The following is a 15,168-nucleotide window of genomic DNA, read 5'->3' as shown; positions in this document are numbered from 1 at the left end:
GTCTCGGTGGGCTCCCAGGGAAGCCTTCCATGAGCTAATGTAGGTAAATAATTAATTCAACCTTATCTCCTATCTACTTCGGACATTTCCTTCCCAGAAAAGGGATGGATTATCCTTCCCAATGCTTCCAGTCTCTGCCATATGAAGAGCTTCTGCTGGATGCATTGAGCCTCCCAGGAGAGCGGCAGCATCTACAAACACCAGGGTAAGCTGGTAAATCTGGTCATCTGGTAAATGCTGACATGTTAACGGCAGCCACAACATTGTACTCCTACCAGATGGGGATAAACGGCGAAGCCGGCTCCATGGCATGCGGTGGAATATTTTAAGCAAGAGTCAGGTGTATTTACTTAGAATTAGATGTCCCCAAAATGAAACCCTCCATCTGAAAACCCACAAGCTTTGAGACTCTAGCCCAAGCCCACCTCATGACAGCTTTTTGCACCTGGTTTTCATCTGTATAATGGGTCCGTCCAGCCCTCTGGGTAGGGATACCACAAAACCCTGGGAATGTTTGAAATTTAGATCTGTTTCCTTGTGGTTTGGACCCCTCTGAGATGAGTTGAACGTTCTATCAATCTGGATTTGCTTTTCTTCTTCTGTGAGATGAAGTCTCTGCTGAACCCTTCAGACTCGCCTGAGTCTTGCCTGGCTGCACGCTATGTTGCAAATCTGAAACGGTATTTCAAAGACGCACTATTTTTTGCTCAAAACTGTTGAGCAAACCTGGTTGCATCGATGCGTGGTCTCAGAGTCAGGCGAAACTCTTGGTCTTTGCTTGCTGAAGCACGGGGGACGTGCACCGTGCTGGAAGGTTCCCTTTCATTCCAGGCTTGTCAGAGGCACAGAAGATGTGAGCTCCCCCGTACCGTGACACCGGCAAAGCGCCGGCTCGGCCACGCGGCCACCTTCCCCACCGTTGCCCTTCTGCTCACTTTTGCAAAGCTTTAGCATTTCTCTTTTATCTCGCTCTTGCGAGCTTCAAAGATGCAGTGAAGCCAAGTTCTACCCTCCTGCAGACGGGGATTAACCAGCTCGTGCTTCCCGTACTCGTCCTGCAGAACAGGAATTGATTTATTTTGGTTTCAGCAGCAACTACACAGCAGTTCCTGGACGGATGCAAAACCAGGCTTCTCAGAGGCTTTTTAGCATCCTGACTCGAAGGGTGAGGCCACCATCTTCAGCTTTTGATTGCAAAAGCTTATGCAAATCAAAGCCCTCTTCCCCGTTTGCCTGCATGGCCTGTTCTTGCAGGCAGGAAGCAGCATCAAGTTTGCAGGAGCCCTTCTGTCGGAAAACTCCCGAAAATCTCCCCGCCCTGTCCCCAGTGTGCTCCGGCGCGGGCGTGCGACCAGGGCTCCTCAAAGGAGCTGTGCTCCAGCGCCGGCGGTGGGAGCCAGCGGTCAGGGGAGGTGGCTGGCAGGAGGTGAAGGTTATCTGCCTTACCCAAGCGGTCCCACCAGCCTCCTGCTCAGCGAGCCGGCTCCCTCCCAGAGGAGATGGATCCTGCCCGGGACGGGGGTGAGGAGCCCCGCAGCATCCGTCATGGGGAGCGGGGAGTGGGGCCAGCGCAGCGGGCAGGGGTGCTCAGAGGGGATGCTGCAGACGCATGCAATGGCACGGGGACAGTTGTCCCGCCGCAGGTAAGTAAGAGAGAGCCACAGCTTCACGAGATGACAGCACTCATGTTTCTCAGATCACAAGCCTGATCTGTCAATTAGCAAAACGGAGCGTCGACTCCAAACGCCATCCCCAGATCCCCAGCAGCAGCAAAGTGTTGAAGCATCTATTAAATGTATTTTAAACCACGCAAACTGAGACACGTGGCTGTTCACGTTATTGCAGCGTTGCAGGACGTGCTGTTTGGCTTTCCCCTGAATTATTTTTGTCCCTGTGTGCAGTTTTGAACAGAGCGCCCAGCGGTATGGGTCAGGCCAAAAGCGTGTTTAACCACAGTGCTTCCTCTGATAGTGAGAACGGGTGTACGATACGGGGTACAGCTCCTGGGACGTGTCCCAGCTTCTCTTCTCCGCGCTGTCCTCCACCGGATCACTGACCCGGGATAGCCTCCGATGGGCACGTACCCTGGGAGATAGGATGGAGCTGGTGGGGGAGCTTTGTGTGCAACACCCGGCTTTCCCCTGGACAGGGATTTCCTTCACTTTTTCGGGAGGATGCGAGAGCACGGGGGTTTTTTTGCTAAAACACCGTTCACTGGGGAGCATCGCCCGCAGCTTCGCAGGCCAGCGAAGCCGGTTTGCCAGGAGCTGAAGCCTCACTCCCTTCCCAGAGTTTTAAAGGCTTAGAAGGAGATTTGCAGTTTCTGCATCACTGGAAAAGTGGGAGCTTGCTCTGGTGCTGGGGTGGGTCCTCGGGAGGGGGTCCTCAGCCGAAGGAGCTGCTGGCGTGCCATGCGGGTGGAAGGTCCCTCCGGTCCATCCCGGTCACTGTCACCCCTGTTCCTCATCAGCAAACCTCCCTGAGCATCTCTCCAGGACCAGTTTGCTCTTTGCATAATTTCAATTATGTTTGATGATTAATTGCCCAACTGCAGGATCTCAAACAATGGACTGAATCGATTGAAAGCATGGTAATTTGTGGGGGGGGAAATGCTTTTAAATGTGATTTTGCAGCAGATAATGCTGCTTGTAAAGGATTACATGTGATACAGGGGATGTAAAACACCGTGGTTATGCAGATAGCTTTCCCAGCCGGGCTCTGGGCTGTGTCTCAGCCACCTCCGCGTTTACCTGCTGCGTTTGCCTCTTGCTTGGATCCTTTCCTGGGGCGCAGAGCAGCGGGGAGCGCGGTCGGCGTGGGGGCAGAGGCCCCGGGGCTGCGCTCAGGGAAGCGGAGATGGAGCCATGCGCAGAGAGGACTGCCCCGTGCCCCAGCCAGGGCCTCTGCGGGTTGCTTTGCAGTTTTTTTTCAAGGAAAAATTATTTTTTTGGGTTGTTTTTAAGGCAAATGATTCTCATGGGAGGCTGATGTTCGCAGTATGTTTCTCTGGTTTGTTTTTGTGGAAAAGGATGGACGCTTGTGCTGGTCTGAGCCATCCCGAGCTCATGCTGGCGTATTTTCTTGCGAGAAAATAAAAGTTGTTTTTAAAAGGATGCAAATGGTTTCTGGAGATGCACCGGCAAAGGCTGATAATGTTTTCAGTAATATTTCTTAGTTTAAATTGTGCATTTGGAGGAAAAGCTGAGCAGGCTATGTGTCCCTGCAGGAGAGGGACGAGGAGAGCCCACGGAGCCACCGGCAGCGGGGCCACGGGGGTGCCCGGGACCCCCTGCGCCGCCTGGGCTCCCCCTCTCCACACAGCATTTTAGAAAGCGCCTTTCCTAATTTATTGGTTTTTCTTCCTTGCAGGTGGAGAAATGGAGGGCAGCGCTGTGCAGCCTGCCTGTGAGCCCGGCTTCCCGGGAAAGCAGCAGAAGGACATTGATTTATGATCAAAAGGGAAAAAGCAAAGCAGAATAAAAAGAATACTTAAGACTTAAAAACAGGGAATTCTCGTTTTTTCCTGTGTAGGTGTTACCTGGGAATCTTTCATGTTAAACTTAAATGGAATTAAGAATGAGGGGAAAATCACCCTGGGACTCGCGTGATCCTTGTAGCCCTCTATTAAAATTAATCCAGGCATTGATCTGTACAATTTATTAATAGCCCGGCGTGGGGAGAGGAGCCGCCGTGATAAACAGCCCCAGCCCTCGCCCGAGCATCCCGGCTGCAGCAGGTTCCTCGCGTTGTTGTCACCTCGACGCCCGGTGATTTTATAATTGGTCTGAGTCGTTCCCGTCCAAACCCCGCAGAACCAATTAGCCATCGTCCTCCCTGACCTGGGCTTTCTGTGGCGGGGGGGAACTAAAGGCTTAAAATGAAAAACCAAGAGCAAAGACCTAAATCTTTTTGGCTGCCTGATTAATAATCCTGTCAGGCCTATCACAGGCACTAAACAGTAATGCTGGTTGCAGCTGAATTTTTTATACTTTCTATTAATCTTTAATGATAGCTTGGTCACCTAGTCTCTTTTATCTTGTCAGATAAATGTATGGTTAACAGGATAATGAGATTTCTAAGGCTCTGTTCTAGCTTACAGCCATGCAGTGCATGGGGTGACCCCTGCCCCTGCCGGGGAGCGGAGCGGAGGTGATGGTAATTGCTGGATGTGCTGTGAATGTATTGGAAGCTGATGGATGGTTTAAACTTTGATTTGAGGTCAGGAGGTCCCTCGGCTCTGGAAGGCAACTGTGGTTTTATTACTTGCAGGATCTGATGGGGATGTAATTAGATTTAGCTATTGCTTTATTAATAAGTAATTGTTCCTGCTATTGCTTTGGGTTAGCAAATATATTCCGCTGATAATTTAGGGCATTGATATGGCTTTATTTATTAATAAATGGGAATGTATATTTTTGCCTGTAGCAAAGACTAGCACAGAACTCTGTCTGGCCACTTCTCCCGGAGTGAAGGATTTGTTCTTTATTAATTCAATAATTAACCTAATTCTGGGAACTCAGCTCTGCCACAGAAAGCGTGCGTGTGCCAGCCGCGACGGCGGCAATGGCGCGGCTGTGTGTTTGCGCAGCGCGCGGGGTGCAGGCAGGGCAGCGCCCAGGGACAGGGACCTCAAGGGAGGCTGAGACCCCCACGGGTGCTCGGCGCTGTGCCCGAGCTCTCCCCCAGCTCGAGACCCCTCCGCTGCCTGGCCACCAGCCCCGGTGCCACCCTGGCCCCGCGGGGCACCTGCGGGGCTGCTGGGAGAGACCCCGGGGCCGAGGGCAGACGGATTTGCTGGGGATGCGAGCATCGTTCTGAGCACTCGAGTTTGCTCTCAGGGCTCTGGGCCACCGGAGCCCGCCGGACCCCTCGCTTCCCCCACCTGCGTGCTGAGGGGGCTCTCCCCCACCGCCCAGCCCCTCCCCATCACCCCCCGAGGTGCGGGTGAAGCCGCCACCCCAGGGAGGGACCCCCGAGCCCCCTCCGCCTCCCGGGGCGTCCGCAGGGACCGCGAGCGGCTGCTCGGAACACCCCGGTTTGCAGCCCGCCATGGGAGATGCGTTGGGCTGGTTCCTGCCAGATGCCTTTTCCTTCCCCTTTTTACTTATTCTTTTATGTTCCAGAAAGCGCTGGGATACCAAGGTGCTTGTGGCAGTACCAGCAAGGTGCGGAGCACCTTGCTCAGCCCGATTTCTAAAGGGCCGTGGGTGCTCAGGAGCGGTCCCCGCATGCAGCCGGAGCAGGCGCCTGTATTTTGGTAGCAGGATGGCTTTTTGTTGCTTTGCCGCTCAAAGGAGGCTCCTTGCATTAATTATGTTACCATGTAGAAAGCTCTGGCCTGTCATATACTTTTTATCTTTTTTTTTTTAGCTCTGTTTTTCATAAAGTGGTCCTAAAATGACACGGAAAGCAGCTGCTTAAGCAATTGTGCCAATTAATGGGTCTCTGAAATTAAAACGCCTACACAGTCTAGATGAGATTTCTCCAGGAGGGAATTCAGCAATTGTCTTCATGATAATCAGGCTTGACTTGTCTTAGCACACATTAATAAAAAAGCAAATGCATTCAAAGAGATGCCCTTTAGTGGAGAATATCCACAATATAGTAATGAGTCTCCAAAAAAAAAAGGGGGGGGAGAGAGGAGGGATGCTGAGCTGGCTCCAGCCTTTCCTTGGGGGAGGGAGACTTGTAATTCATGTCATGGACTCGCTGGATTCTCTTGCCGCAGCTGCTGAATGTAAATCTCCGCTTGCTGCCGAAGCAGAGCAGTGACATCGGCTAAACGGAAGGGTCAACGTGGGGTGTGAACCGGAGCTGGGCGCACCAGGGGCTGCGCGGGCTCCCGGCCCATGGGGGACAGGGCTGGGGGCTCGGCCGGGGGCTGCAGGGAGCAGCGCGAATGCCAACCTCGTTATTTCCCCCGCTGTAACGATGCTGTCCGGCACCCGGTCCTGCCCTCGCCCTGCCGCAGGGGATGGTGAGGGGTCGGGGCAGGCACGTCCCACGGGAGCTGCTGCTTGGCCCCACAGCAGATTGCCCTGGGGTTTCTCCATCCCAGCTGGGGGGGACAGAGGGACAGGAGGACAGGGGGACGGGGTCTGGCAGTGGCAGTGCTGCCTGCTGTGCAGCGAGGCTGGGTGGGCACCAGGGACCGGACCAGGCTCCTGCCCTGTGCTGTGGGCTCCTCTGCCCTGCACAGGACGGGCACTGCATCCCTGCTGCCGCCATCCCGGGCAGCCGGGGCTGTTTCCAGCGGGATCTGTGGGACAGGCAGCACCTGAGCTCGTTCGCCATGATGGAAGGAGAGTCCCCGGCATCGGGAGCGAGAGGCGCTGCGCGGTGCTGGCCATGCTGCCGCGGCGGCTGGCGCAGGTCTGGCTGGTGGCAGGCTCGCCATGCACCGCGGGCAGCATTGCAGGGGATGAGGATGGGCAGGCTGGGCCACGCGATGCATGGCACGTGCCGGGCAGCGGATCGCACTGGAGCAAGCTGCCCTGCTGCCGCCTCGTCCTCCCCTCCAGCCCTTCGGCTCCAGCTCTTCATTCCCGGCTCAGCAAGGTCAAGGCTGCTGTCAGCATCCGAGGCACAGCCCAGCAGCCACCAGCTCGAAGTCCAGCCGCCTGTGCTGGTGTCTTCTGCAAGAGGGCCCTGCGGGGGCTTTGTAGTTCAAGTGCAGATTTGCAGCTGACTGACAAGGGGTTTTGCTCCATCTGTAGAAGCTGAACATCACAGCCACCATCTGCGCTTGGGGGTTTTCTGGCATCTCCCTTGCTGACATGCCACCGAAGGAGCTTGTGGCTCAGCCGCCGAAACCTCATGGCAGGGCATGGCATGACAGTGAAGAGGCGTGGCGTTGTGAAACAAGAGCTCTCTGCTCCCTTTGGCTCCTCTTTACTTTGTTTTCAGATGAAGACAGGAGAAAAGAGATACCTGGGCTCTTTCATGGCCGTTTCTGCAGTGCGCAATGGTGATGCTTGCTGTGTTTTAGGAGGGAGGCAGTGACGGTGGTAGGCAGGGACAGGCGTGCGGCATGGGCTGACTGGAGCGTGGCTCATGCCCACGGGCTCATTCAGGAGCTGCACGGGCAGCTGAAAGCCCCCGGGAGCTGCTGGCCTGACAGCACGATTCCTACACGTGGTGGATGGCCGGCTTGTCCGGGGTCTGGAAGTGTCAAGTCCCTTCTAAGCTCTGCTCAGCTGCATCCCTTTGGATGCCAAAGCGCCCTGAAGAGAGGACAGGTCCCATCGCTGTGCCCTGCGCCCTCGTACCGGGGGCTGAATTCATGGTGGGTGGTTTGGCTGTTACCATTGATGTCAGGCGTGAGAAGGGAAACGTGAGTAGTGCGAGATGTTTATTTTCCAAGTTAACAGCAATAATAAACTCCGTTATTGCAGCAGCATTCCCAGCGCTGCCCCAGGAGTGCGTGTGATGGCTGTGATAGTCCTGGGCTTTTTGCAGCAGAAAATGCCTTCCCGGTTCCTGGCTCCCCAGGTGCCGTCCCTGCACGCCGGGGTATTTGAGGGGGTGGTGGCGGAGGCACAGGCTCAGCCCGGACCAGAAACCTGGGAAACCAACACCGACGGAGTTTGTGTCCCCTGTTCACAGACATGCACCATGTGGCAGAGAACCAGCAGCTTATGCAAAGGAGGGAAGCAGCTCGGAGGCGGCAGGTGAGCGGCAGCAGCACTGCAGCTGGCAGGCATGCCCCTAGCAGGGCTGCGCACGGCCTCGGCCTCGGGGAACGGCCATCGGGTCGCTCCCCGCCGCACGGAGCTGCCGCGCTGGAGCGAGGGTGGTTGAGGCTGAGCCCATCGCCAGCGCCGGAGCCGAGCATCCCCGCAGGAGGCCGGGGCAGGTGGGTTTCGAGGTTTTCTTCCACTTCAGCCCTTTGCCATGGTGCTTAGGGGAGGGCAGGCTGGGGGGACCCCAGGAGCAGGGATGCAGACCTCCATCTCATGAGGCCAAAGGGATGCAACGTGAAGCTGCTTCTGCACTTAACCGCGGGTCTGGCCCGGAGGGAGGGATCCGATCTTGCACCACGTCCCTCCCCAGAGCATCATTTTGCTATTTTTGGAAACAGGGACTTGCATTAGTGTTATGTGGCCACCCCATTTTTCCCCACAGTAGATAAAGTTTAGGAGTGTAAGTTAAACCAGTCTCCTCTATCCCCCGATGCTGAATCGGGTTGTTTCGTCTAAAGGCATCACTGGAATGACAAGGCAAAGGCTGGGCAGCACGGACATCCATGCAGGGATGCCCCATGCCCACAGCGCAGCGTCCTGGCACCGCCGGGACCACTGCCGGGGAGACCCTGCGGGTGCTGCAGCCGTGCGCGTGCACGGTGCATAGGCGTGCATGGTGCATAGGTGTGCACGCCCACGGGTGCTGCAGCCCAAGGAACGTGCACGATCATCCCTGCGTTAGGCACCTTGTTTCCTTCCCCTCTTAATTAACTGCTCTGCTGGTGGAGCTCTGTTGATGTTTGGCTGCTGCAGCCTTCTGACAGTTTGTCTGGAAAAGGCTTTTTTTTTTTTCCCCCTTGTTATTTTCATTTCAAAAATTTAAGAGGCTTTAAAAACAAAAGTATTCAGAGCAAACACGATCTTTCTGTATGCAAAATTGATGAAAGAAAAAGACTTACAGCTCTAAAATCCACCGCTGCTGCTTATATATGAAAGCAAAGCCTTGAGTTCCCGTAAAACTAATTAGAGGGGGACTGGCACGAGCGGCTGCTGGGCTGGAGCCTGCGCCAGGGTCCCTTTGGCCGTGCTCCGGCTGTCCCATCCCGCGCTGTCCCATCCCGCGCTGTCCCATCCCGCGCTGTCCCCTGGGACCACCCCGCGCCGCTCCTGCTGCACCCACCCTCGGCCCGGCTCTCCCTGGGGTCCGGTCCCGCAGCCCCTCGGCACCCAGGGGGTGGGCAGGGGCTGCCGCCTCGGCCCGGGAGGACGGGGATCCTGCAAAACAGTCGTTATTGTTTTTTAATCCTCGATAGTGTATTAGATTTTCAGATCCATCCTGGTTTGAGCAAATATTTTGATTGCAACTAAGTGAGAACATAACAAATGCTGTTTAGACAAAAGCAACGCATTCACTATTAGTTTTAGACAATTTGTCCTAATATTGTTTTGAATCATGCATTTATTCCCCCATAAAGATTTGATTACTTTGCTTGTTTCATTAATCTTTATTTGTTTAATCATCTGCTAAATCTGTTTAATCATTGGTTTAAGTGGAAAGATTACACGAAGATATTTAATGCTTAGTGCCAGAGCTGTCCTGACATCTAATCCAGCGCGCTCTTATATCGCTTTTTATTGCTCTAGGTCCTTGTTTGGCGCAGCAAGCACCCGGGCACCCACCCCCTGCGATTCTCCCGAGTCGTCCATCGTTTCCCAGCCCTCCGCCAGCGGTGGGTGGCAAAGCCAAAGAAGAAAACCCTCACGGCCTGCCTCCCCGCTGTAAGGCGGTTTGCCCGGTGCCGGGGGTGATGGGCTGGACGCGGCTTGCCCAGGCGGGGCAGGAGCCAGGTAGGAGGGTCCCTGTCCTGGACCATCCATGTTTCTGCTACTGGATTCTGTGACGTGAAGTCAGTTCCCCTGGGAAGCAGGGGCGCAGCCGGAGATGGGCGCCAGCATCTTTTTTATGGGCGATGTCAGGGAAATTCAGAGGCATTAAGCTTTGGGGGCAGAAATGGGGAACTGTGGCTGTGGCAGCACCTGCAGGTTAAAGCCACCTTTAAGCCTGAAAAGAGGAATATGTCTTCAGGCAATTTAGCAAGGGCGCTCAATGCAGTAGTTTAATAATGATTTTCTTTTTTCCCTGGCTTCTCCCTACTCTCAGATGGCTCGCCAGCCCCGCTCTGCCGACGCCGGCCGTCCATCCCGCTCCTTTCTGCCCCCGGCCAAGGGGAGGGATTAATATTTCATGCGACGGCCGTGTTTTCACTCGCAGAGGCTGGGTAGAAAACATGCAATATTTCACCAGCTCTCGTGTTTGTCTGCTCCTGTAATCAGCGGCCTCAACCACGGGTGCGATATTTTATGAATTAATAAAAAAAAAAAGGATCATGGACGGTCCGGCGGGACTCGGGGAGAAACGCATGCGGCAGCATTTTAATGAGCACGGTGGGGGATTTCAGCCCCGATGGCTTTGCTGGGGGAGGATTTTTTTTTTTTTTCCCTTTTCCCCCCCTTTTTTTCCCCAGCGTCCCCGCGGGGGTGCGCGGTCCAGCCTCCCCCGGGCAGGGAGGTGCCGGCCACCCACCGGGCAGGGCTGCACCCGCGCCGGCGCTAATTGCACTGCCCGTCCGGCAATTTGTGGCATGCACCGGGCACTGGCGGATCTTTTATGGCAGATCTTGTACTCATTACTGAATAATTCATCGTTGCATTAATGTCTTCAGATCCCATCGTGCTCCCGCTCTCTCCTCCTCTCGCTGCTCCGCTCTGCCCACTTGGGAAAACTTTATTATGCCTTGCTCTGACGACAGAGTATACAGATAAAAGATAATTGCTTGGCTTGACTCCCCCATTGATATGAAAATAAGATTTAAATTATTCACTTCAGTTTAAAGGTTAGTTGAAGGTTATTACAGGGGATAAAAAAATCACTCTTCATAACATTTCTGTTGGAGATGAGACAGGTTTGAAAGGCCTAATTTGCACGGCAGGCCGAGGCGGCTTGTTGTGAATAAACCGAGAGACCCTCAAGAGATTTTAATCGCCAAGAAGTCAATTATTTATAAGCAAATTACGCTTAGCTGCTGGGATATATACAACACGGTTAGTCATGAATAGGGACAAGATGGAACCTATATAACTTAATATACCTCCCATTGTACAATAGCGAAATCTTTACCCAGCGCTTTCCTGCCTCTAATCCCGGCTGGAATTTAACGAGCGGCTGGATTTCAGAGGGGGAGCCTGATCCTGGCTCCCTTGGACTCCTGTTTATTTTATTCTTCCCCTTCGGTCTCGCAGCTTCCAGCCTCCGTCTCCAGCTCCCTTTTGTGTTGCCGCCTTGTAAATGGAATTAAAGGATTGTAAATTTTCCTGCCGAGCCATAGGTCTTGAAAGCGGGACGTCACTTTGCCGAGCGATCGGCTTTATCCAAGCTTTCACTTAATGCTCTTTTATGTAGGAAACTATTTTAGTGTCTGGTGCTGGGAGAGTGGCAAATCTCCTGTACAGAGTTAATAATTAATGCCGTGGCGGCTTCTGGAAGCGGGGCTGTATTTCAGCAGTGGGCTCGCCCTGACCGCAGCGCGCTCTATTAATCATCTGCAGTCGCTGCGACGCAAATAAATAGCTATGGAAAACCGAAATTGTTGCCCACTGTGCAACAGGATCCCAAGCTTCTGCATATATAACGCGGCTGCATAAATCACTATTTCTGTATGACTATATATGTGTAAAGTATACGTGTAATAGAGAGATTATGTGTTCAGGCTTCAAATGTAGGTGCATTAAAAAGACATCTACATCTTCCAGTTGGATGCCTGCGTTAATACAGGGAAATGCAAACGCATTTCTCCGCCCTGGGGTGAGCGCTGCTCCGGAGAGGCGCCCAGGGCTGGCAGCTCCTTCCCCCCATCTCCATCGCGCTCCATAACCCGCTTTGCTGCAGCTCGCAATGCAGACGCCAAGCATCGCTGCTCCGTCGCCCTCGTGGCAACCCCGCCCCGGTGCCTGTTAGCCTGAGGACCGGGGCTCCCAAAGGCTCTCGGTCAGTGCGAGTCTCGATTCACCGCCAGACCCTGCTTTCAGTTTGTTATTGCTCCGCCGAAGTCGGATGGTGCAGGCTGAGCTCTCGCCTTGGGCTGAAATTATTTGAGTTTTGGGGGAACTCCAGCTGAAATAATATATACGTTTTCTGGAATGGGTTTAGAGGAAAAAAAGCCGTCGCTTTGCCTCTGCACACTGCTGGCAGTGGTTTGTGGTTGCTCCAGAGAGCTGCTCCGGACCTGAGAGTTGTCAGGACAGGCTCCTCTAAGGGATGTGCCGTGCTGGCTTTGCTGAGAATCGGCCCTGTCTGGCTGAGTTAGGACCCTTTGGGTAATTCCATATGGAAAACCCTCCCGACAGGGCGGCAGCTCCAGGCACCGGGGGTTCCCGTGGACCTGGGTCTCTCCTGCCGCCGCGGCCCCGGTGCATTGACGGTACCTGGGCCCCTGTTGGAGACCACTGCTTTGATGGGGGGGTTACCACCGCTTTGAGGAAAGGGTGAAATTATACCCAAAGACAACTCCGTTCGAAAGGCAAGGCCGGCTGCGCGCCCCGCGGCAGCTTGCGATCTGCGTTTGCTTCGCCTGTGCGGTCCAAATTTCACTTTGGGACCTGAGAATTCTTTATCACAGTTTTTCTATGTAATAGCACCGTAAAATATTTGTCAGTCTGCTTTAGTTGTGTTACCGCTTGACTAGAATATTCTGCTTGGTTTTTTTTTTTAAATGCCATTGGTTTTGAATGAAATTGCCAAGTTTTGGCAATGGAAAGGGATATAGGCAGCAAACCATGCAGTCCTCATTGGACCTAGAAGGTAATTTTGCTTTTTTAACCTAGATTTCTCACACGCATCCGTGGGTGCAGATTCCTATTGGTACAGATTTCTGTGTGTTGCATGTTAAAGACACAGGCCCAGCATTTTCCAGTGGGATCTGAGATGGAAGAAGCATTGAAATGTGCGATCCCCCTCCCCAGAGCCGGACCAGCCGAGCGCCAGCACTGCTCCTCACCCTCCTTTTGCAAGGGCGGCCGAGCCTCGCACGGACAGGGTCTGCTTTGGGGCCGGGGCGATGGCAGCAGGGCCCTCGGGGGGTCCCGGGGAGCACCGTCCCCCGGCACGGGCGGCACCCTCGCCCCTGCCACCCCGCACCCGGCCGGGGGGGATCACCCCCATGCAGCACCGGCGGGGCTGTTGCTGCAGAAGTGCTGCTAATCAGGCATCTTCCTCCGCAGCGCGATCAGAAAGCCTGCGAGCTGTCAGCTGGCGTTATTTATGCGTGTATATTTTGTTTGAAATGAGATGTAAGCAAAGCCCATGTGTGCCTCCAATCTCCTTTGTAGCAGAAGAAAGGAAAGAGCGAAGAATATGTTTGCAATCATGTCTGGCCCTTGATTTGTAGCTTTGCTCAGTGTCGATCCGGGGTCTGGAGCATACCTGCCTCTGTAGGAAAGCAGGAGCTGAGCTATTTCTGTATGCACAGAGGTGTCGTGTTCGAGTTAAACCCTTTTACCTTTTATTTAAAATTCACAGAGGCTTGACAGGTAATCTCAGGAGCTGGATCATTATGGCAGCCAAAGCTAACCTGTAGCAAACGATGCCTTGTAAATCCCCTGGCTAAAGTAATGGGCTTTCTTCTGCCTCCCTTTTCACAATGAGTGCTCCAGACCCCCGGGTGACAACCTTCGCTTAGCAGCAGCAGGAGGACGGAGCCTTGCAAAAGCATGGGGAGCTGCTGGTGCCTTGGGTGGGGAGCGGGGGGCTCTGGGCGAGAGGCGGCCGAGGAAGCCATCGCCCACCGCTGCCGCGGATCATCCCGGGGTGCCGGTGAGGGGACGCGGGGTCTGGGCTGTGTTTTCCCCAAGCATGGCCCTTGGTGGCCGAAAAGTGCCGGGCGATGCGCTGGCAGCCCCGCTCAGCTCTTGGGCAGGGCTCAGGGGCTCCCCACTCCCCAGGCTCTGCCCTGGTTTTGGGGTTCAGCCCCTGCATCCCAGGGAAAACCAGGAATTGTTCACTGGGACGCCCCGGCCGGGCACTGCGCTGGTCTGGAGCAGCCGTGGGTGCTGCCTGGGTCTGGCCCCTGCCGTGGGCACCATCTGCAAATCTTACCAATGCACGGGGAGGAATAGGATGCAAGACCTTGGGTAAGGCCTGGATTAATATGAAAATCCCCAAGTCAGAGCCCCATCGAGCATGCCAGCCCTCAGCAAGTTTCATACAGAATCCTGCTGAGGTGAACAAGCAGGCTGCAAATTATCTTTACGAACATCCAAAATAATAACAACAACAACAGTAATAACAACATCAATAATAATAACAACAATAACAATAATAATGGTAATAATAATAATGATGCCTGGCCTCCCTGCAGCCCCAGCGCTGTCTCCGTGGCGGTGGGAGCCGGGTCCCGGCGCGGTGGCTGCCGCCGGCTCTGCCGGGGCGGCGGAGGCTGCGGTCTGCGTTTTTGCCCAGCCATTGCATGGTGCCTGGGCGGGGAGAGATTAGTGAACTAATTGGGTGGAATTGGTGGAGCTGGAATACATATTGATGGGGTTGTCAGGATGATTATATTGCTGAGGGCATGTGCAGCTGGGGAGGGAGCGCTTTGATCTCGCAGAAACCATGTTGCCATCTCCTGTTCTCATTATCAGAGGTGCCTTGGGAGCCTCTTTTAAAGCACCCCGAGACGTCCGCCCCTGGGACCTGGGAGGTGAAGAAGGCCGACGGGGCAGGAAGGCTGCGGGGTGAATCGGCACGGGGACCAAAAGCGGCATCGCCGGGCCCCGCTCCGGCAGCGGTGCAACCAACGCCGGCCAGAAACGGGCGAGACTCGGCACCCCGTGCCTGCGCCTGCCCGCTGCTGCCAGGGACGTCCCGTTATCCACCGGGAATTGCTCCGCCTGTTACCTGGGGAAACTCCGACAGTAACCGGCCTCGCTTCACAGACAGAGTGTGCTTTCCTTGCCACGCCGTAACCTCCGGCCCCGGGTATCAGCTTTCCTGGTGTTAAGTGCCTGCAAAATGAAATACTCATCGGGGAAAAATTGCTTGGGAGAGTTGAGTGCCCCGCATGAGGCAGCATCTCTGGGCGTTTCGGGGGGAGGAGGAGGTGCCAGCGGTGCTTTTCCCCCCCCCCCCAAAACCCTGCTGCCTTAGGGGAGCCTGGAGCAGAAAATACTGCCCAGCTTTTTAGCAGCTAGCGATGAGGCTGGGCTCCTCGTGCACTCCCACGTTAGCCTTCCCTCCATGTTCAGAGGTATAAAAATTCCTCTTAAATCATTCAGTGGTTCTCTAATGTATTCACAATGTGGACTATAGAACAAGATCTGAAACACTCTTTTTTCCAGTAAGACTATTAAATGGTGACACTTTGACACCAGCAAGAAGTATATGAGATTAAAAAGTAAAAACTGCATAGAAATCTAAGTGCCTTCACATACTGTT

General features: G+C 54.4%; 1 protein-coding gene across 9 annotated transcripts in view; it reads left to right on the top strand.

Annotated features, from left to right (window-relative positions):
* LOC148050334 (uncharacterized) overlaps positions 1-15,168 on the top strand; it is an 81,046-nt gene that overhangs the window by 50,040 nt on the left and 15,838 nt on the right. For 6 of the 9 annotated variants that reach the window (XR_015701566.1, XR_015701565.1, XR_015701570.1 and 3 more), the window contains one exon: positions 3,370-3,477. Coding sequence is in view for 1 of the 9 variants with exons in the window: in XM_087744984.1 (XP_087601110.1) it covers positions 3,370-3,409 (40 nt within the window). In the remaining 8 variants the exon portion in view is untranslated. Of the gene's footprint in view, positions 1-3,369 lie in introns of those variants that run through there. The other 3 variants (XR_015701573.1, XR_015701568.1, XM_087744984.1) reach the window with 3 other exon arrangements.

Source organism: Nipponia nippon, unplaced genomic scaffold, assembly GCF_047370975.1.
Source record: "Nipponia nippon isolate SJK-2023a ecotype South Korea unplaced genomic scaffold, ASM4737097v1 scaffold_9, whole genome shotgun sequence".
Classification (NCBI taxonomy): Eukaryota; Metazoa; Chordata; class Aves; order Pelecaniformes; family Threskiornithidae; genus Nipponia; species Nipponia nippon.
The sequence above is the reverse complement of the archived record's forward strand: the minus strand, read 5'-3'. Positions and strand labels throughout refer to the sequence as shown.